This window comes from Conger conger, chromosome 2, assembly GCF_963514075.1.
Source record: "Conger conger chromosome 2, fConCon1.1, whole genome shotgun sequence".
In the NCBI taxonomy this organism is placed as follows: domain Eukaryota; kingdom Metazoa; phylum Chordata; class Actinopteri; order Anguilliformes; family Congridae; genus Conger; species Conger conger.
The window spans coordinates 75,395,039-75,418,030 of NC_083761.1; the positions used below are offsets into that span (position 1 = coordinate 75,395,039).

Below are 22,992 nucleotides of genomic sequence, written 5' to 3' on the forward strand. Positions count from 1 at the left end.
GGAGCGTAGTCAAAACAAGCAAAGTCCATACACGTAGATCCAGCCAAACAAACACTAAACAAAAAGCACGGTGCCGAGGGAAGAGGCAAACTCGTAGTCGGTAGACGTGCAGGAAGGCCCGGTAGCAGGAGAGTCGTCAGCGGGGCAGAAGTACAGGCGGACGGCAGGCAGAGTGGTAGTCGAGGGCGATGCGGAAGTCGAAACCATGAAACAATCAGCGAGGCAAACGGTAGGCGAAGACGTGGTCAAAAAACAAACGATGGTCAATGAAACAGAAATCAATCAACAATGGTCGGTAAAACAGGCTTGGATCTCAACGTGAATCAATCAGTAATAATGCTCAAGAGTTGCGTTGAAAACAAGAGGCAGACAATTTCGCAACAAACAGTAGTGCGACTGGGATATAAATGCAGGTGTAGACAGGTGTAGACAATTAGTTTGAGCGCAGCAAGGAAATAGAAAACAGGTGCGATGGATGACAATTCTAACAAGGTAATTAGTAATCGTTAGTAATAAACCTATCCTGCCCTAGCATTAGTAAATTAGTAAATGACATGCACGAGAAACATAAGGTAACATGAACACATGATTAGTTTGTTAGTTCTACCCAATCCTGATCTAGCATTAGTAGTTTTAGTAAATAGACCAATGGAAACAATTAGGGTGTGAATGACAGAAAGAGAGAGAGAGAAAAGGCGGAATGCAAGGTTTGCGGAAAGACATGTAAAAGTATATGTTTAAACAGTAACCAGTCTACGTAACAATAAACATAAATCAAAACATAACACAAAACTAAACTAAGACGATAACCACTCAACATAACAAGGTAATATAATCGTAACGAAACATAACTAGACATGGCGAGAAAATAAATCGGAACAAGAAATAAACTAAACAACATGACGAACCTAGACTAACATAATACATGATAAGACAATACGAGACTAAGACAAAATTAATAAACATAAAACATGGCGAGACAGACCTGAAACGTGACAATTTTTGTGTTCAAACATTGTTACAAGACCATTGTAAATCCCTTCCTATCGTTGAAAAAGGCTCACTGACATGTTGATTCACCCTCTGCCTGTGTTTAGTCCTTAAATTCTGGTTTCAAAATATACAGTTGACAGGCTGGATGTTCTTTGTTTTTCGCACCAATCTCTGTAAACTCGAGACTTTTTTTGCTTGAAAATCCCAGGAGATTAGCAGTTTCTGAGATACTCAACCCGATCAAATTTGTTCTCCATTCTGTCATTTGGTTTGAAAAACAGCCTCTTGACCATGACTGCATGCTTGTATGCATTTACTTGCTGAAACATGATTGGCTGATTAAATATTTGCATTGACAAGCACAGGTCTGCCTAATAAAGTGGACACTGAGTGTAAATGAGTATGCGTGTATCGTTAAACATCAGTCTGAAGAGTGAAAACATTTACTTACATTCCAACAATTGTTTCATCAAGGAGTCCCTTTCTTTGGTCAACTCAGAAATTTGTTTTGATTGAGCATCTTCTTTCTTCTTTGCCTTGTCCAGCTGTGTGCGCCATTTCTTTGGCACAATGGCACACCTGAAATGATACAGAAAAGGAGCAGTGACACTAGCAGCGGTGGGTAAGTTACTTTATAGTATTCATTATATTACATATGACTTATTACTCATCATTAAAAATAGTGTGATTACATTACTTTCTGTGAATAGTAATGCATTACATTACTTTTGTGTTACTTTCAATAATAACACGGCTTGATGCTGGATGGTTTCCACCAACAATTTATATAAGAGGCAGTAGAGTACACCTCCTCTAAATTACCCAGGGCCTCCTCTAGCACTCTCACATATCAGTGCATTTGGTCCCTGCAGCATATTATCAAGTTTGATTAGAATGTCAATCCTTAGGCCAAGGGTGATTGCAATATTCGTTCACTATTTTAAGTTTTTTACCAGTTAAACAGGTTGATAATCTAATAGATTATGTCCCATCCAATTTTACCAATACCTGTCCCTATCAGAAAATGTCAGGCTTATATACTGTAGCCTGAATATGATATGGTCCGGTTGGCCAGCCCCATTGTACAAGAGAACATATTTTATCTCTTACTAAAAAATATATTCACTTGCGTGTCCAAGTGCCAGTTCCAGTATATGATTTTACATAACAAGAATAGGTCTTATGGAGTATCCACATCATAAAAACCACATAAATAGCACATGCCATTGCTTGGTAATATTAATCAGAAAGAATATGTTTTTTTGCTGAAAGCCTCAAAAGACAAGAACCCCGATCTACCAAATCCTACTCCCCACACCGACACTACATACTGGTAAAATGTCATAGTCTTACAAACAATGTAATTTTAAGTGTTACGGTAAATACACCATAAACACACTTCATAGATTTGATCATTCTACCTTGTCTTTCTTTACATAAAGCTTTACAGAACAGCAGATATGCTGCTAGATACACAGCAGAGATGGTGATGGAGCAACTGGATGAGGATAAATCTGCCGTCAAAATCATAAGCAGGCTGGTTTATAAAAGCATAGGTCACGATTTATTTTAGGCTATATTCACATTCAGAGAATAACATAAGCAGAATTTATTTTAAATTATGTTTGGTTAATTAAATGATTATGTTTTCCTTCCTAGTAACCTCAATCTAATATCCCAAATGATGTATTCAGTGATAGCTTTAAAACTATAAATTAAATATAATAAAAACATCTGATGCTTTTTCATGAGAAAAATATGTCAGACAAATAATTCAAAATCACATTATATACCTTCACAAGGGAGAAATGCATGAATTGTTTTCAATCATGTGTTGGGTTAAGATGAAGCAAGGTATTTTTTAACAATGTTTAAATGTCTATTTGCCACTCAATAAATCTCACTACAATGTAAAAATATATATACACAATATCTACTCAAAAAATTAAGGTAACAGATTACAAGATAATTATTATTGATATTATGATATTATTATTATTATTATTATTATTGAATAAATATAACAAAATATTGATTAAACTGATATAACGCATAATATTATTGATTAATCTGTTAAAGAAGTAACATGGGGGTTGAATTTGACACTTGCTACTTGTCTTTAGACAACAAATACAATACAATAAAACCAATATGCATAATCCTTTTTATTATTCAGTCATTTAAAAGTATTCACCCGAACTGGGCATGGTAATGACAACTGTCAATTAGCTATGACGTGCCGCCACTTTTCTGAAGGCTGTGGGTCACGAGTTATAGGGGCAAACATCTAAGTGGAGTGGTTGTCCTCGTGTGACGTACAACTAGGAGAACATTCTCAACCGGAAAATAGGCTTAAACATTTAAAACGCTTACTTCAACAAAACTAAAGAACGGACATATATAATACTTTCATCGTGTTTCACTTCAATGCCCTCTTGTGCAAATTGCATTAAACTTACTCCTTCAACATACATTAATTTTATTGAGTACTGTGTATTTTATAGGTGTGTCATTTTTTACAGTGTAGACTCACTGACAAGTGATTCATATAACGCTCACCTAAAATATAAACACTGGATTTAGAGTAGCCAATCTTCCATGCCAGAAAATCATTGACTTTTTTAATGTTAAATTATTTTTAAAAGAATCAATATATCTCATGCATAGCAGCGTTTGAAATGACATGAGCGACTGTAACAGTAATAAGTTGCCCCTACGAATAATACATTTACTAACTGATAGGAGCATGACACTTAGCACTTAGGTGATGTGAAGGCTGACAGTTAACATATTATATAGCAGACAGTAAACGCATAATTCTATTACGGCAACAACACGCAACCTATTAGACCAGCTATAGAACAGCTCAATATTATGCGGCAATGAGCCTAGATTATTTTAATGTATTTAAATAATTTGTTAATGATTAGTTAATGATTAGTTCATCATGAACTAGTTCCACAGGGGTTCACAGCACATAGCTGGAGTGGGGTTTAGGCCCGGCTCACAGCACACAGCTACACAGCTGGAGTGGGGTTTAGGCCCGGCTCACAGCACACAGCTGGTGTGGGGGGGTGGATCACTCCATCCTCCATCCTCCTGTCCGCCCTGTCAGCAACGGGCATCTGTGGCACAGCCCTGGACTGGATTGAGTCCTACCGCTCTGGTCGCTCCTTCCAGGTTGCCTGGGCTGGTTCGGTATCGACACCTCAGGGCTCAGTCCTAGGCCCGCTTCTTTTTTCTCTTTACACTCGCTCCCTTGGCCCTGTGATCACTGCACATCCTACCACTGCTACACGGACGATACCCAATTCTTCATCTCCTTCCCGCCATCTGATACGCAGGTTTCAGCCCGTATCTCTCCTTGCCATCCAGGGACATCCAGAGCTGGATGGACAACCACCATCTAAAGCTCAACCAAGGCAAGACTGAAATGATATTCATCCCTGCTAAAACCTCTCCCCATCTGGATCTCTCCATTTCCCTCGGGGATACCATACTCATGCCGTCACCCAGTGCAAGGAACCTCGGCGTGGTGATGGACAGTAGACTGTCCCTCTCCGAGAACATTGTGGCAGTGACCCGGTCATGCAGGTTCTTCCTATACAACATACGGAAAATCCGCCCCTTTCTCACCCCCTACTCGACCCAGCTCCTGGTCCAAGCGATGGTTCTGTCCCGCCTGGACTACTGCAATTCCCTCTTGGCTGGCCTCCCAGCGTCCGCCATCAGACCCCTCCAACTTATCCAGAATGCAGCAGCTCGTCTGGTCTTTAACCTTCCCAAATACTCACACGTCACACCCCTGCTTACTTCCCTCCACTGGCTGCCTGTCATGGCTCGCATCAAACTCAAAACATTGGTGCTAGCCTTCCAAGCAGTTAAGGGGTCTTCCCCAGCTTACCTACAAAAAATCATCAGACCCTACACCCCTGCCAGACCTCTTCGTTCAGCCTCCACAGGCCGCTTGGCACCTCCCCCTCTCCGAACCTCCACATCACGCTCACGACTACTGTCTGTTCTGGCTCCACGGTGGTGGAACAAACTCCCCGTTGAGGTCAGAACTGTAGAATCTCTCCCCACCTTCAAGCGCAAACTGAAGACGCACCTCTTCAAGCAGCACCTTTCCCCATCTCTCCCTACCTCCCCGTGAACCTTAATTGTTGTCTTTGTGATTTACTTTGTGTTTCGGTATTTTTAGTTGGCTAGGTAAGCAGTATTTGGATAGTTAAGTTTGGTCACTTTTGCTTTGTTGTTTGTTTGTTTAAAAAAATAAGAAAATAAAGATGGGCCCTGTTGTACGGGTAGCAATTGAAATGGTACTTCCCTCTAGGGTCTTTCTGCGCACTTATCCCTGGTTACGGGTATGCACTTTGTTGTACGTTGCTCTGGATAAGAGTGTCTGTCAAATGCCAATAATGTAATGTAATGTAATGTTCTACAGCTCCTGGAGCATCTGTTAAGATAGACATGATCATGATTACCAGTAAATAATCCCAAAGAGTTTACTCTGCTCAAATCTGTTTAAGTAAGCGCTCCGTGAATACACTGTTCTTAATATTAATCCATTCATGAGTTTGTAAGGTGTGAACTGACCAGAAATGCACCCTCATGTTGAAATGTAAAACACTACAGTCCATGGGGGATGGTGCAGCTTTCTCAGTGGAGACTAATGCAGACAGCCCTCTCAATCAGCATCCGGTACTCCCAATTTATCGAACAAATCCAATCAATCAATCTAAATATATATATATATATATGTATATATATATATACTTTCTATAGTGTATATTCTGAACTTGCTTATGGCTTACCACAATGAGGCTTACCAGGACTGCAACAGTGAAAAAAGATTTATTTTGGGACAGAAAGAGCAAGCGTAGAGTAAGGATTGTTTTTTTTTTCTCAAAGTATTGGAACATGACTACTGAACAATTTTTTGGTTTTGTTTAAAGACCCCCATGAAAAACGTCTGAATGACGACACTTAGAGCATAGCGGGTCAAGAGCTTTGGGTTGCGAAGTGACTGTACGGGCTTTGTGGGGGTGTTTGGGGGGGGCCGGGGGGGAATGGCTCACACCTCTTTGTACAGGCGGCTGAGCAGCTCGATCAGGGCCTCCAGCTCGGGGTTGCCTCCCAAGTCCCGCACCAGAGTGTGGACCTCGGCCTCCAGGCCCTGCAGGGTCTGCCGGGTGTACTTGAACGAGCCAGCCTTCTCCAGGTAGTCCATGCAGTAGCGCTTGACGTCCACGTTAGCCGTGCGTTGCCGCAAGATGTTCTGCACCTGCGTGCTTTCAGGCTTCGAGCGGATGGCATGGATGATGGGGAACGAGAACTTTCCCTCGGTCAGGTCCTCGCAGAAGCTCTTGTTCTCGGTGTACTCTCGGGAGTGCAGATTGGCGTAGTCATCTAGGATCTGGAAGAAGAGCCCGAGCGTGTCCAGAAGGGGCTTGAGGTCGCAGGTCCAGCCGGAGAAGAGCTGCATGAGGCCCACGGCCAGGCCGAAAAGGCCGCCTGTCTTCTGGCGGACCATGGACTGGTACTCTGCCTCGCTGGGGCACGTGTAGGTGTCCCTCCAGTGGATGTCCAGGCCCTGGCCCTGGTGCAGCTCCAGGAGCTGGCGGGTGAAGACACGCACAGCCTCTGGGTGCTCCAGTGTCAGCACCTTCTCCAGGCAGAGGAAGTAGACGTAGTTTGCCGAGTTAATGACCGACGGGATGCCGTAAATGTTGTGCGCCGTGGGTAAGCCATGCCGGAGCTTGGAGCTGTCCTCAATGTCGTCGATCAGGAGGCTGGCATTGTGGAGCATCTCCACCACCTCCATGATCACCTGGGGGGAGATGAGAACATATTACAGTTATTTAGCTGACACTTTTATCCAAAGTGACTTAGGTAATGAGACTAAGCAGGCGACAATCCTCCTATGAAGGACCTTGCTCAATGGATCTTATCGCAGCTAAATCGGGGCTGAAACCACCAACCTTCCAAAACTGGGCTCAATCCCATTCGCGGCAGCAAAGGCTCTCCGTCACGGTATGCATGGGTTCGCAGTTCCCACTTCTCTGATCTCTATGAGCTTCGACTGCCTCATCCTTCGCTCTTCGCTCATCCGTCTCTCACTCTCGCAATTCTTCCTTTGTAAATTCTGGTTGAAAACTTTAAGGTTCTATTTCTCCTTCAACATCGAAAAGCTTGTTCTCTAATTTGGCAAAGTCAGAGCTGTCTGCTAATCAAGTTAGGTTATGTGATATTTGTATGCTAATGTTCCCGTATTTTTGTGGGAGTGTCATGTGACTTGCCACGGCAGTGCACTTACTCACTCCAATTAATTTTGGTTGACACAGACACAAGAAACTAAAATGCTATTTTTGTACAGTAAATTAGGCTAAGCCGTGTGCATTCAGTCACATTCCACAAAGATAAATTAATGTGCATAACCTGAAGTATGACCCAGAATTGGAGCTCTTACCTGCAGCTTGTCTTCCGGGACATCGAGCCAGTGGTTAAACGCCTGAGACAGCTTTATCTGGATTTGCTTCCCTGTTCAGATACAGAGACACAAAACAAAATTAAAAATGACAACCACTTATTCAATATTCCAAACTCTCACTTTGAGGAGGAAGGGGGGCAGGGGGGTGGTTACCGTGATGAGGGCCACGGATTTGTCTACTTCTTAGTCCAATCAACTGTTGGATAGTGTCAGTTAAATAACTAATGTAACATGCAAGCCCCTGATTCACCAGAACACCACACAGCTTCACAGATGAGCTTGTATGTTTTGGATCATGAGCAGATCACTTCTTTCTCCACACTTTGTTTGCATCTTGTGGAATAGCCTCTATTTTACTGCTCTCTAAGTCTTTGTCGAACAGCTGATTGAGATACCTTCACCCCTGCCATGTGGAGATTGTCTGTGATGTCACTTACTGATGTTTTGGGGTTTTTCTTCACAGCTCTCACAATGTTTATGTCTTCAACTGCTGTTGTTTTACTTGGTCGACCTGTTTGAGGTCTGGTCCTCAGTACGCAGTTTCTTTCATTCCAAGTTGTTGTACAAGCTATCCCCAATGCTTGTGCAATAGCTCAATTTTTCCTCTATTTTCTCAGCCTCAAAATTGCTTGGTTTTTTCCCCAAGGAGAGCCCTCTGGTCTTCATGTTGGTTTATCTTTTCTAAAACAAATGCAGTCTTTACAGGCAAACCCCAAGGCTAAAACCAAAAGTAGACATTAGAACTATTTATTGTTTAACCCAGGGGTCGGCAACCCTGGCCCTGGAGAGCTGCAGGGTGTGCTGGCTTTCGTCTCCACCTTAAAATAAGCAACCGATTCAGACCCAAGAAACCAGGTGAGGTGAGTTAACTGTGCAATCAACGGCTTTCATTGATCAATTAATGCCAAGTAACAATGAAAGCCAGCACACCCTGCGGCTCTCCAGGACCAGGGTTGCCGACCCCTGGTTTAACCAATCAATCTAGCAGGACATATCTGGTGTTACGGAAAAATGCCCTTTTTAACATTTCACAGGTGAGCATCGTCTGATGAAATAGATCCCAGTAAAAACAACGATAGCTATACCTGAGTTTAACTTTCTTATTTATTTGCAAAGAAACGACAAAAAGTGAGAAAGCTTACCGGCTTTCTGATTTGAATCAGATATGGTAAGACTCTTATACACACTTTTCCAGAAGGGGGGGCTTTACCAAAACAAAAGGACATGAAGCAGGCCACTAACATTTATCAGTATTTTTTCTTCGGTATACCCCTTGTTGACCTTGCTGTTAGGCTGTAATGTGCTAGCTACCCCCTTCCAGGAGAAGCAGAGACATTAAGGTCAAAGACTTGCATAAAATGTGTAAAATACTGCCAAGTTGCTTACATTTGGCTAGCTCTGACTAACGTTACACTCTCCGCTTGCACCGCACGTGCTGTTGTTTACCTGAGTAGCGTAAATGAGCTATCATGTATCGGAGGCATTTCTAAAACTTGTATCGGAACAAATCTCCAGGCTTGGCTGAACATAAATAGCAATTTTGGAAATATTTATCTTCGTCTTGATTTTTTATGAGGAGATACCCGTGTTATGAATGTGATGATCTATTTCCCAATCAAATTTTATCATAACATATTTGTTGTCATCTGAAATGGTTCTGAATATCAGTTTTGACATTGGTAAATGGCAGGCATTTATATAGCGCCTGTACAACTGATGCTTCTCCACACACACACACACACACACACACACACACACACACACACACACACACACACACACACACACACACACACACACACACACACACACACACACACACACACACACACACACACACACACACACACACACACACACACACACACACACACACACACACACACACACACACACACACACACACACACACACACACACAGCGATTGCCTGCCATAGAAGGCCCCGACCAGCTCGTCAGGATCATTTTGGGGTTAGGTGTCTTGCTCAGGGACACTTCGACACCGCCCGGGCGGGGGATCGAACCAGCAACCCTCCGACTGCCAGACGACTGCTCTTACTGCCTGAGCCATGTTGCCCCACATTGAGAAATCCATCTGTTCCATCCATCTGTTCCATCCATCCAGCATTTATTTCAATGGTGTGGATTTCAATGATGCACTGTCCCTGGTTTAAAATAATAAAATAAAAATAAAAATAAAAATAAAAATAAAAATAAAAATAAAAATAAAATAATATAAAATAATAATAAAATAATAATAATAAGACTAATAAATACATTGTGGCGCTCCTGCTCCTGCATGTTGCGCCAAGTGGGTAGAGAACCCCAGAAGGGCCCGCACAACGCAACCCTGCAACCGTTACGCACTGGGAGAGGTATGAGAAGGGGTCTATTTTCCTAGGGAAGGGAGATCAGCACCATAGAGAGAGAACCCTCTACCTGCAGTCCAGGACCCTGGACAGCGCACGTAAGTGAACACTGTGGAAAACTACTGACTCAGCTGCAGCCCTTTTCCCTAATGAGCAGGGGAAGATATTTAAGGCGCGGTCGAGGTTGCAAACGGAGTCGGTCGGCGCCTATGCTGAGGAAGGAAGAGCAGAGGAAAGAGCCTCTGCCATACTGACCTGGAGGATTGAACCTAAAAGGAGGCCCCACCTTTACCAACGGACACGTGAGGATTAATTCAGCACCCTTACCTTACCCTATCTCTGTGTGCTTCCCCCAGCCTTGACGCGGCCCCGGAGGGAAGAAGGAAGGAGGCCCTGAAGAATACCCTGGTCTGGGAAGAACCTAATTTAGTTTTGCCTCAACGGCCCTTTTATTTTCTTCCGTTTTACTACCCTTGCCCTGAGGGGGGGGCGCTATCAGCAATACCCCGACGGAAAAAAAAAGAAAACAGAAAAAATAAAAAGACTAATTTAAATTCATCAAGTCATTTTTTGCCATCCCCAAGTGTTTTTTCTGAAATGACGCCCCTGTTGTGCAATAACCTGTCTAAATAATGTGCATTCTGAATTTCATTGTTTTGTCTGTGGTCCAGCCTATTGGATCACACTTGTACGGTTTATTACTTGGGTTCTAAAAATACATTTTTCACCAGTTAACTGTAAAATGAAAATACTGAAAATGAAGAATGTTATCGTTCATCGGTGTGGATGCTCACATTAGCTTTATAGTTCTCGTTTATAGTTATTGTTTATAGTGTTATAGTTCTAGTTCTAGGTGTGGATGGGCCTAGAGCCCCTAGCCTAGGAAGTGCTGAACCTGCAGACATTGGGAGGCTCACCTGGCAGCTGCAACACATAGTTGTACGGCTCGAGGACAATCCGTCTGCCCTTGTCACCAGCCATCCCACAAACCTGCCACAGGTGGAGAAAGACCAATGAAATGTCCAGCTTCCCAACACAGTGGCTGTGCTCGAAATCGCATACTGGCATGATACTCACAAAATTATTAATATTTTCATTTTAACATGTATGCAGAACATGCGCGAGTACAGGCAGTCATTTTTATCCCAAAACAAACCTATAAAATTCAACAGCGCTTAGTCCTTCAGTGTGACTACTGAAAGGTTTTGTTATATAGAAAAAAAGATACCATAAAGATAGACGATACTGCGCAGAATCTGCACAGATACTGGATTAAGTATCTACTGGATGACGTAGGCAACGAGCTGTGGTTCTGTCAAATTGCGTGAGAATATTACATTTCTTCTTTATAGCCCGGTGTTAAAAAAAAAAAAAAAAGAAAGTCACTTATTTTCATTGTGATTGAGGGTCTGTTGTTTTTTTTGGTTAAATTTAGGATGGGGGGGAACAAAGCTCTCGTTCTGAAACTACTCATCGTAAAAATGTCTACTTGATATGGAAATGCTCAAAATACTTTCTGCTTGTCGGACATATAATAAAAAAAATCGGATTTTGTTGTCAAAAGATTAATGAAGCTAATTTAGATAAAATATCCTATTCCCACAATGTGATACTTACCCCCGATAAGGGGCGTGGCTATAGCTATAGCGGTGACGTGTTGCCGGTCTGGTCTGGACCATCCACACTGGCAAGTTCAAAATGCATTGCAGGCTAGTAGCTATACAAGTTATCTAACATTAGGTAGATCAATCCATTCAAGAGGGTGACTGGTTGAGTTGGCTTTTGAATGGAAATTTATCGCCGGGGCAGGACAGGCAAGTAGGCACTTGTCAGCATATAACTAGGGAGGGCAAGGTGGAGCTTTAGAGTGTAGACCGCTGTGTGCGCACGTGTGCTCGCCAATACATTTCTCACAGAAAACGTAATTTGTCCACTTTTTTTTTTACTTCACAGTAGTGGTGATCAAACTTACAAGATCTTACAAGTGCTAGTGTGTTCTAAGCCTTTACTGGTCCCTGTCTGAGGTTAGTATGATGTAGCTAGCATACGCGAATAACACAAACACATACAATTTGCTTTTTAACGGCACTTGGTCATTCGAACGATATAAATGTACATTTCTGTCACACCGACCATAAATGGTAAAAGTCCCACCATAGGATCGATTCAAATCTTTAAAAGTTATACATTTTCAGAATCGTCATTACTTTCCCTTGGCCGCTCTCGGTGAATCCGCGTGATCCGAGAGTTCAGTTGCTATGTAAATTACGTTAGAATGATCCATCCATCATCTTAACCTGCTTATCCTGAACAGGGTTGCAGGGGGGCTGGAGCCTATCCCAGCATACATTGGGCGAAAGGCAGGAATACACCATGGACAGGTCACCAGTCCATCAGAGGGCACACACACCATTCACTCACACCTACGGGCAATTTAGACTCTCCGGGCAATCAGCCTAACCTGCATGTCTTTGGACTGTGGGAGGAAACCCACGCAGACACGGGGAGAACATGCAAACTCCGCACAGGGAGGCCCCCGCCGACGGGAATTCGAACCCAGGACCTCCTTGCTGCGAGGCGGCAGTGCTAACCACTGCACTGCACTCTCGTCAAAACCCATTGAAACCATTAAAAAGTAACCAGGGACTTTGGACTTATAAGGCTGGACATACAGAGTATCCAGCAAAAATATTGACCTGGCTACAGTCACAATGTTGACAGTTTGAACTGCCACCAACAGCCACGTATGAGCACGTGAAGTAAATGCTATAGTTGTGTCACCATTTTCAAGCTCCATACATGTAAACAATGGAATGGTCAGTGAAATCTGCCTTTTTCGGTGCCAACAGGGTCCAGCATTTAACATTGATGGAATGCTGGTAAAATGAGCGCTTAAGCCAAAAACAGTCATTTCATCACATTAAAATTCCACCTAAGCAGAATTATTGGCCACAACACATTAATTTAAGGTTAAACTGGAATTGTAATCGTAATATTCATGTTGATTTCCAGAAATAAATTTTTCGGTTGCCCTCCCTACTAATGCAAGTCACAGTCAATCTGCAAGCTAACCAGCCATCCAACAGTTAACTGCTAGGCAAACTAATGCTAGTATAGAATACCATTCGTCGTCGGCTAGTTCAACTCCCGAAAACAACCGTTTCTTAATTTAGCATTGGCCTTTTACACATTGAAATGATTGTACACTAGATTTAATTGAAATAGTGTACGTTCACCTACCTTGATGATCAGCAATTTACAATAGCTCCGTGAAGTTGGCAAATGTTGCGGCACTTTTTCCAACCACTTCCGCTTTAAGACTGAGACGGGTGCGTGGGGGGTTTGGACCCAAAATGCACGACTCAGAAACTGTAGAGTAGTAAAGTCCCGTCAGGGCTTTATTTGGGGAATATCCAGGGAGTGTAGTCAAAAGCAATGTTCATACACGTAAATATCCAGCCAGAAAACCAAAGTGCAGTAGTGAGGGAGAAGGCAGTCTTGTAATCGGTACACCATGCCAGGAAAGCTGTCAGCAGGGCAGAAGTACAGGTGGGCGGTAGGCAGGCTCATGGTCAATGACGGCGCAAGAGTCAAGACCGAAGTCTGCTCCACGGGGCAAAAGCACAAAAACATCAGGCAAAGACGTGGTACAGGCAGGCAATAGTCAACAAAACAGAAATCAATAATCTTAGGTCAATAACAGGCTTGGATCGTAATGGGTAGACCAATGGCTTGACAATACCACTCAAAAGCTAAACTGACCAACAGGAGAAAAACAATTTTGCACAGACATAACTGATGAAACTGAACTTATATGCAGGTGTAGACAGGTGTAGACAATTAGTTTGAGAGCCGCAAGAGAATGGAAATCAGGTGAGGAGGATTGACAAGTTAACAAGGTAATTAGTAATCGTTAGTAATCAACCTATCCTGCCCTAGCATTAGTAAATTAATAAATGACATGCACAAGAAACGTAAGGTAACATGAACACATGATTAGAATGTTAGTATTATCCAATCCTGATCTAGCATTAGTAGGTTAGTAAATAGACAAGGGAAATTGAAACAATTAGGGTGTGAGTGACAGAAAGGGAGAGAGAGAAAGCAGGAATGCAAGGTTTGCAGAAAGACATGAAAAAGTGTATGCTAAATCAATGAACAGTACAACAAAACATGGAACATAAATTGTGACATAACCAGTTTGCAAAACAATGACAATAAACTATATAACATGACATGGCAAGACTAACAATTAAATCGTAACAACTAAACCTGAAACATAACATGACATGAAACATAAAAATGTGGTGAGACACGACTCATAATACGTAATATAATAATACGTGACATGACAATAACATAACCAAGACAATAACTAAACATAAAACATGATATGACAAACGTGACAGAGACACTTTTTCACCTCTGCAGGAGGAAGGTGAAGAAGAGGAAGAGCTCCATCCTGGCCAGGCTCTCTCCCAGACAGGCCCGTCGCCCTGCAAGGAAGAGATAATCACAGAAAATAAATACAGCTACAGGAGAGAGATAATCAAAGCACATGAATACAGCTACAGGACAGAGAGATCATCACAGCAAAATACAGCCACAGGAGAGAGATTACATTTCATTAATGGCATTTGGCAGACGCACTTATCCAGAACGACAGTTGACTAGACTAAGCAGGAGACAATCCCCCCTGGAGCAATGCAGGGCTAAGGGCTTTGCTGTGGGGATCTTATTGTGGCTACACCGGGGATCGAACCACCGACCTTGTGGGTTGCAGTCATGTACCTTAACCACTATGCTACAGCCCACTGGTATCTCTGTACCTGCAGAGAATGGCATGAAGGCATCTCTCTTGATGAAGCAGCCCTTCTCATCCAGGAAGTGGCCAGGAGCTGTGGGGGGTCTCCCACTCCTCCCCATCCTGCAGCACTGACATCAGGAGTGGGATCACCATAGTTCCCTGTGACACACATGCACACAGTCTCATCAGAAAAATCTAGCAATTCTTGATGCATATATTGAAATATCCATCCATCCATCCATTATCTGAACCCGCTTATCCTGAACAGGGTCGCAGGGGGGCTGGGGGGCTGGAGCCTATCCCAGCATACATTGGGCGAAAGGCAGGAATACACCCTGGACAGGTCGCCAGTCCATCGCAGGGCACACACACCATTCACTCACACACTCATACCTACGGGCAATTTAGACTCTCCAATCAGCCTAACATGCATGTCTTTGGACTGTGGGAGGAAACCGGCCGACAGGATTCGAACCCAGGACCTCCTTGCTGTGAGGCGGCAGTGCTACCCACTGCACCATCCGTGCCGCCTCATATATATATATATGTATGTATATATATATATATGTATGTATATATATATGTATGTATGTATATATGTATGTATATATATATATATATGTATGTATGTATATATATATGTATGTATGTATATATGTATATATATGTATATATGTATATATATGTGTGTATATATATGTGTGTATATATGTGTATATATATGTGTATATATATATATGTATATATATATATGTATATATATATATATATATATTGAAATATATTGCAAAAAAATGTTTCTTCAAAATCAAAGGATATTAGACGAAGATCTGACCACATTTATGAGAAAGTCTTTGAGAAAGGACAAAGAAAGGCAAAGGCTCCATGCTTCTCAGCTGGGGCAGTATTCTACTGGTAGATGTCCAGTTTCAGTCGGTGGAACAGCTTGACAAGATATGTAGTAGAGTCAGGTTTGAAACTGATTACTTCTCTCTTGACCAGGGGTGTTCAGTCTTATCCATGCATTTAGCCTTAGCCCAACACTCTCATGGAGGTTAGGCTGATTGGAGAGTCTAAATTTCCTGTGGGTATGAGTGTGTGAGTGAATGGTGTGTGTGCCCTGCGATGGACTGGCAACCTGTCAAGGGTGTATTTATCAGAGAGTACAGAAAGAAGAGGAATAGAATCAACAGGGTGAGAACAGAGGCAACAGTAAGAGAGGAGAGGAAAAGGGAAAGAGCGAATAATTCAAATGAGGGAAAGTGATGAAGAACCTTCTTGATGAAGTATCCCTGGAAGATGACATCACAGCTGGTGGTGTGGGGAAGCTCATGGGTCCAATGTTAGCCAGTCTTTGGATCTCGTGGATCACAGCATCTGTGTAGGGCAGGTTCTTCCGGTCCTCCACCCGGGGTTCCCGATCCCCAATGACCCATCTCATTTCCTGGTGATACTCTAATGCATGTATGTGAATGTGTGAATGTGCACATTTCTCTACCTTCTATTTGGGGATACTTGGCCACCAGTAGCAGCCCCCATCTCAGGGTGGTTGCAGTGGTATCTGTCCCTGCTTCAAAAAGGTTGGCAACAGTAAATTTCAGGTTGTTGTTGTGGAAGTAGGAAACCAGCTGGTCTGACTCCAGAGAGGGAAAAGGTTCAGAACATCATAGAGACCATGGACATTACAACAAATAAAATACTAGCTGAACAAACAATTTATGAAAAGACGCTAAAGATTAATTTCAGCACATGACAAATGGGTTTGCAGGATTATTTCCCTATGCAGGTGTTTGCAAACATACACAGCCAGACTAAAAAATGTATCAGCCATGTATCCATCGACTTTGGTAGTAGAGTAGCGCCATCTTAAAACTAAAAATTATGCAAGCTAGCTCGGTAAATAGCATATTTCTGAGCTATTTCTGCCTTCTCTTTCTCAATTCGCTTACATTAAATATGTCCGTTCTTTAGTTTGGGATAAGTGAGCGTCTTATTGTCCTGTTTTCACCCGGTTGAGAATGTTCTCCTAGTAGTGCGTCACACAAGGATAACCACACTTCTTATCCCTCCCTATAACTTGTGACTCATAGTTTGTGCCGCTCGCCTCCATGCAAGACAATGCAAATTTGACTAGGTTCACTTAACCCTCCTGTTTTGTTCAACTTTAGGGAACAGCAATAATGTTCCAGGGTCAAATTGACCCGGTGCATGTTTCACCATCTGAAAGTAGTTGAAAAATATATTTTTCTCCATAAACATTATCTTTAGCTCAATTAATATCAATTTAATTAATATTTTGTGTAATCAAGTTTTTCACCTCTTACAGATCCTGGTTTACTGATGAGAATCAATTCGTTTTCCATTAAAAAAAATATTTTCTGTACACTGGCAAAAATTTGTCATTCACCACATTTGCTTCAACACATTCTGATTTTATTTTGTTTTTTTTCCATCATTTTTGAAATTGTTTCTGTTATGGGGGCATGTTGATTAATTCAAACAATACATCTCTTCTGTTAGGTGTCGCCTGTTCTATTTGACCATTTTTGATATGAATGACTTTCTTGGAGTTGATGGGTGTGAGACATTACCCTCATCATCTGAAAATTCATCATCATGATCAGAATCTATCTCAAGATAATCTTCACTTTCATAAACTTCCTGACCAAAGTTGTGTTCCAGAGCCTCCTGGGCTGCCATTCTTCTGCTCATACTGCTCATCTTTTCAACCTCTGAGAGAGTACAGATGCATAATGTTCGTAGGACAACATGCAGGGGCCCTTTTATATGTTGCCCATCCTCCCTGAGTTTTCCCATTCTCATCTTAGGTAGCATGATATTTGATACATTTTACATTTTCCCTGCAGAAAGTGAGGGAAGGGGTGTAGTTGGCGTCCAGGAATAAATTCTGTGTGTGTGTGTGTGTGTGTGTGTGTGTTTGTCTGTCTCTGTGTCTGTCTGTGTGTCTGTCTGTATATGTGTGCGCACTTCTGTGTGTGTGTGTGTACAGGGGTGTGTGTGTTGGTGTGTGTGTGCATGTGTTTGTGTGTGTGGTTGGGTTGTCTGTGATATTGCAAAAGAAAACAAATCAGTTTTGGTCTAAATTTGATAATTTTAGCCTTTGTATCCTCCATTATCACTGCCAGGTCAAATTGGTCGAACAGTATGTGTGTTATATAAACATGCAGGGGGGGGGGGGGGGGTTGCAAATTGCGGGTCAATTTGACCCGCAACATAACAGGAGGGTTAAATTAGAGTGCCTTTTAAGGACTATTAGACTATTTCTGGTTATATTAATTTAGCTTTAATTAGTTTGCTAGTTAGCTTGGCAGAGACTAACAGGAAACTAGCATTAGCTTGGCAAACATATAATGGACGCCAGTGTTCACTTGCAGAAACAACACAAAGTGCTCAAAACGCATTAATATGCTGCTGCAAATGACGTACTTACAACCGATACTTTCCAAGACACGATTGTACAAAGAAGTGGAAAGGTAGAACTGTGCAGCTAAAACGTGACCGCATGACATGGCTCACATGAGAAATGAAACTTAAGAAAAACAAAACAAAGGACGCAATGACCCCTGTGGCCACTAGAGGGGCGTCAACCATAAATAAATGACACAGTTCTTATAGAACATGATAATGATCATTGGACAAGTTGTATTTATTCCAGTGAAAATTGACGAAAGTCCCGCATTGCAAGAAAACTGCAAGGTTGGGTCCGACTTGGCTGAAGCCAGCACATTTAGCAGGATTCATACAGTTCCAAAGTATCTCTCCCTTTTTTGTGGTTATTTTACCATTTCCAGTTCAACTGAGCCACGGTCCAGTTCTGCCTTTCCATACCTCCTGCTGCTGAACTAGGAAGGAGTCCACAAATCCCCTGAGTTCCTGGGGGTTGAGTGTGTCCTTCAGTCCTTGCACCAGCCCCTTAATCTCCTCAATGTTGTCATCGTTGTCTTTAAAAATCTGTGTCCGATTCACCAGCCACCGGCTACAACACCAACGCAGCCAGGGGGACATGTTGTACACCTGCAGTAACCAGCCCAAATCACTAAACAGCTCAGGAAATCTCATGAGAGATTTCAGTTTTTTAGATTTTTAATCAATTTGCTTAAATTGCTAAAAACATGTTTTCAATTTCTCATTATGGGTTATGAGTGTAGATTGAGGGGCAAAATTGTATCTATGTAAATCTACAACAGAATGACGTGTGCAAAAAGTGAAGGGGTCTGAATATTTTTCTGAAGCCACTGTACTTGCAATATTAACCATGCAATTTAAAAGGTTAATACACTACATGTAGACTTCCAGAATTATTAATGAATTATTAATGATATTAGTTAACATCTGAGATAAAATCTACCTTCCTCAGAAAGATTTACAAAGCTTAAAATGTCTAGCCGTATAAAGAAGGACAATTACTTAAAAGCACCAGTACCAGTATTTCAGCTGAACCACACAGGTGGATAAATGTGTTGTTCCTGTCGACCATTTTTTGGAAGGCGGGGTCACTGTAGTCAAAGCGGCTGCCGTACACAATGGAGCAGATTATGTTGGAATAATTCAGTGGCTCAGTGGTGTCAAAAGGTTCACCTAAACACCAAAAAAGCGTAAACAAAATATCAAAAAAAGAATAGATGAAAAACAGTGAGGATGCATAATTCACCAAATTAGTACAGAATAAAATAAAGGACACTAAATAATTTCTGAAAACACTATTCACAAATACAACACAAAATATATTAATAGGATTTGAGGTGGTAGCGGGCAATGTAAACCATGGTGTGCAAAATTAAGCATTGTGCAAATTTAGCAAGGTTATTGCACAAGGTATGAATGGGTCTTCATAACTACTGCTCTTTACCTATTACATTACATTACATTATTGGCATTTGGCAGACGCTCTTATCCAGAGCGACGTACAACAAAGTGCATACCCATAACCAGGGATAAGTGCGCTGAAAGACCCTAGAGGGAATTACAATTTCAATTGCTACCTGTACAACAAAGATAAGGACCAGGGCCTATCATTCTTTCTTTTTTTCTTTTTTCTTTTTTCTTTTTTTAACAAACAAATAAACAAACAACAAAGCAAAAGTGACCAAACTTAACTAACCAAATACTGCTTACCTAGCCAACTAAAAATACCGAAACACAAAGTAAATCACAAAGACAACAATTCAGATTCACAGGGAGGTAGGGAGGGATGGGGAGAGGTGCTGCTTGAAGAGGTGCGTCTTCAGTTTGCGCTTGAAGGTGGGGAGAGATTCTACAGTTCTGACCTCAACGGGGAGTTCGTTCCACCACCGTGGAGCCAGAACAGACAGTACTCGTGAGCGTGAGGTGGAGGTTCGGAGAGGGGGAGGTGTCAAGCGGCCTGGGGAGGCTGAACGAAGAGATCTGGCAGGGGTGTAGGGTCTGATGATTTTTATTAAGTAAGCTGGGGAAGACCCCTTAGCTGCTTGGAAGGCTAGCACCAATGCTTTGAATTTGATGCGAGCCATGACAGGCAGCCAGTGGAGGGAAGTAAGCAGGGGGGTGACGTGTGAGTATTTGGGAAGGTTGAAGACCAGATGAGCTGCTGCATTCTGGATAAGTTGGATGGGTCTGATGGCAGACGCTGGGAGGCCAGCCAAGAGGGGATTGCAGTAGTCCAGGCGGGACAGAACCATCGCTTGGACCAGGAGCTGGGTCGAGTAGGGGGTGAGAAAGGGGCGGATTCTCCGTATGTTGTATAGGAAGAACCTGCTTGACCGGGTCACCGCCGCAATGTTCTCGGAAAGGGACAGTTTGCTGTCCATCACCACGCCGAGATTCCTTGCACTGGGTGATGGCGTGAGTGTGGTATCCCTGAGGGAAATGGAGAGATCCAGATGGGGAGAGGCAGTAGCAGGGATGAATATCATTTCAGTCTTACCTGGGTTGAGCTTTAGATGGTGGTTGTCCATCCAACTCTGGATGTCACTCAGGTAAGAGATCTAGAAGAATGAGGACAGAGGAGAGGGAGGCTGCTTGTGCAGCATGGAGTGACTCACTGACGGAGAGGAGCGCGGTCTCTGTCGAGTGGCTTGATCTGAAGCCAGACTGATGGGGGTCTAGCAGGTTGTTGTTAGAAAAGAAAGGAGAAAGTTGAGTAGAAGCGGCTCGTTCTATGGTTTTAGAAAGAAAAGGAAGAAGAGACACCGGGCGATAGTTCTGGATGATGGAGGGATCCAGAGTAGGCTTTTTTAGCAGTGGAGTGATGTGGGCCCTCTTTTTTTTTCCCAGAAAGCACGTTTATTGGACCAAAATTACTTTTAAGCTTTGCCATCTTTGGAACAAATGTAAATGTAAATTACATGGAGCAATTACAGTGGATTCTAAACTCAGTCGTTGTGTACAATTAAGTTACGATGCACCAAGCCCCCAAAGTTAAAAACTTGAACTTTGAACCCATCTTGTGTGCCCAAGATAAAAATACTTTTACCATTGCCTACTTGCAGCAATTTTGACATAGGCAGAGCCACATCTCCCTTTGTCTCACCTATCCTTTATAGCAGAGAATTGAGATGATTCAATGCTAGACACACTGAAACTAGTTTATGAAATGTAGTAGGGCCAAATTTAATTTGTCAGATAATTTTACACGAGACACATACAATTATCTTAGAATGTTTAATCGATGTATATGAAATAGGGCCCAACTCCTTTGTCTTACTGATAATAATAATAATAATAATAATAATAATAATAATAATAATAATAACAACAACAACAGGGGTGGAGGAGAGCAGGTAGAGCAAAAACAGCACCAGCACCACCCCCAGAAGGGTCAAGGGTGAGAACATCAGGGGTAAAAGCTCCAACAAGCTGAACTTTTTTTCAGAGAGGTAGGTTTGACTGTAAACCAGTTATACCCGCTGTTTATTTTTTTTTATGTACTCTGCAATATACAAATTATGCAACATTGCAATTCATGAAGTAGAGGGGACATCAAACACTTTTTTCAGTTATGAGTAATAAGACTGGATTCTCTACAAAGAACAACAAAACTGAGGCATGAATCATATAATTCATTATTGTAACATTAAAATTGTCAGGAATAGAAAACATTCCCATTAAATGGTCTGATATAAAATCTTGTGCCCCCACGTTTGGCCTCTATCATTCTATTACTGATTAGCACGGCGGAATGCACTGCTCCCTGCCACTCACTACACCATCAGCACAGCAGAGAGCACTGTAAACACAGACAGTGAGCACAAATATAGTTTCAGCTGTAAACTGGTTCCTGTTTGAGAAAACACAATTGCACAATAATAAAAGTATTACGCAACAATAAAACAATACTAAAACCTAAATAACAAGATTGTAAACAAACAAGATTTGAAAGATTATCAATTGTGGAAGATGGTGTACGATCAAGGGATAACTTTTATGTAATTGCATGCATGCTTGTGTCCATTTGTTCAGCAGTCAAAAAAGTTTTTCCCAGCCCTATGATAAAGATCTTTTGCATAATAGTTAATTCAGAATATGTACATGGCTGGAACAATATAGAATGTGCCAAGACTGTAGTTTTGACGTAAAATGCAGAGTGGAGAGTACTCAATACACACATCAATACAAGAGCAAGAGCATGCACAGCAACTGCAGACAGTGGTAAAGACAACCCATGGTTTAATGAATCCATCTCATCCTCTATCAGAGAAAGAGATAATGCATGGGCCAAGGCTAAAATAAGTAATGATGCCAGGGACTGGGCATTGACAAACAAATGGACAAAATTGATTTTTTAAAAATGAAAAAAGTCAGTACTACCTTAACCTAATAAATGAGAACCTTACTGATCCCAGTAAATGTTGTTAAATCATCATCAGGGCCTATGACATCCTTTACTGAGCTTTTAAATAAAAGTGAAATTAAGGGAAAACATAACATAGATCAGGGCCGTGCAGACATTTTGGGGGGCAGGGAGTCAAGTAAAAAAGGTCACTCGCCCCACCGACACACACTAATTCAGTCACATTCAGTCAGTGGTTTATTAGCATAGAGTTGTGCTGACCTGGGACTTGGTTTATCTTTCATTGTAAGTAATGAGAAGATTCTAGATCAGCAGTCCTACTCTGTCATGTTTGATACATTGGTATTTGGTATTTCAAAACTTTCTTCTGTTTTCATGTTCTGTATCATTTTGTTACAGTGGCGTCTCATGAGCTCAGAATTGGTGGGGTGCAAAACTTTCCTTTAGGCCAATCATTGATCTCCAAACTGTTTTCTTAAATTTTCCTTGATTAGCAAATGTGTCGATGACCTGACTAATCAATCGGGAATTAACACACAGCTT

The 22,992-nt window shown here is 42.0% G+C and overlaps 1 protein-coding gene and 1 pseudogene across 3 annotated transcripts; both read right to left on the minus strand.

The window, feature by feature from the left end:
• LOC133118803 (geranylgeranyl pyrophosphate synthase-like) lies at nt 1–14,359 on the minus strand. Of its 3 annotated transcripts, XM_061229055.1 has the most exons (7): nt 14,277–14,359; nt 13,094–13,456; nt 10,771–10,843; nt 7,463–7,533; nt 6,074–6,823; nt 1,445–1,572; nt 1–54 (listed from the first exon to the last, which is right to left on the minus strand). In XM_061229055.1, exons 3-6 carry the CDS (start codon nt 10,832–10,834, stop codon nt 1,489–1,491), a joined length of 969 nt encoding a protein of 322 aa, XP_061085039.1. In that variant the 5' UTR covers nt 10,835–10,843; nt 13,094–13,456; nt 14,277–14,359; the 3' UTR covers nt 1–54; nt 1,445–1,488. The 3 variants fall into 3 exon arrangements, with proteins under 3 accessions (XP_061085039.1, XP_061085056.1, XP_061085047.1); XM_061229072.1 differs by lacking the exons at nt 13,094–13,456; nt 14,277–14,359 and adding an exon at nt 6,975–7,138 and having other exon boundaries at nt 10,771–10,838; XM_061229063.1 differs by lacking the exons at nt 10,771–10,843; nt 13,094–13,456; nt 14,277–14,359 and adding exons at nt 6,975–7,138; nt 7,921–8,031.
• Nucleotides 14,273–22,992, minus strand: part of LOC133121328 (cytochrome P450 2K1-like) — a 21,861-nt pseudogene continuing 13,141 nt past the window's right edge.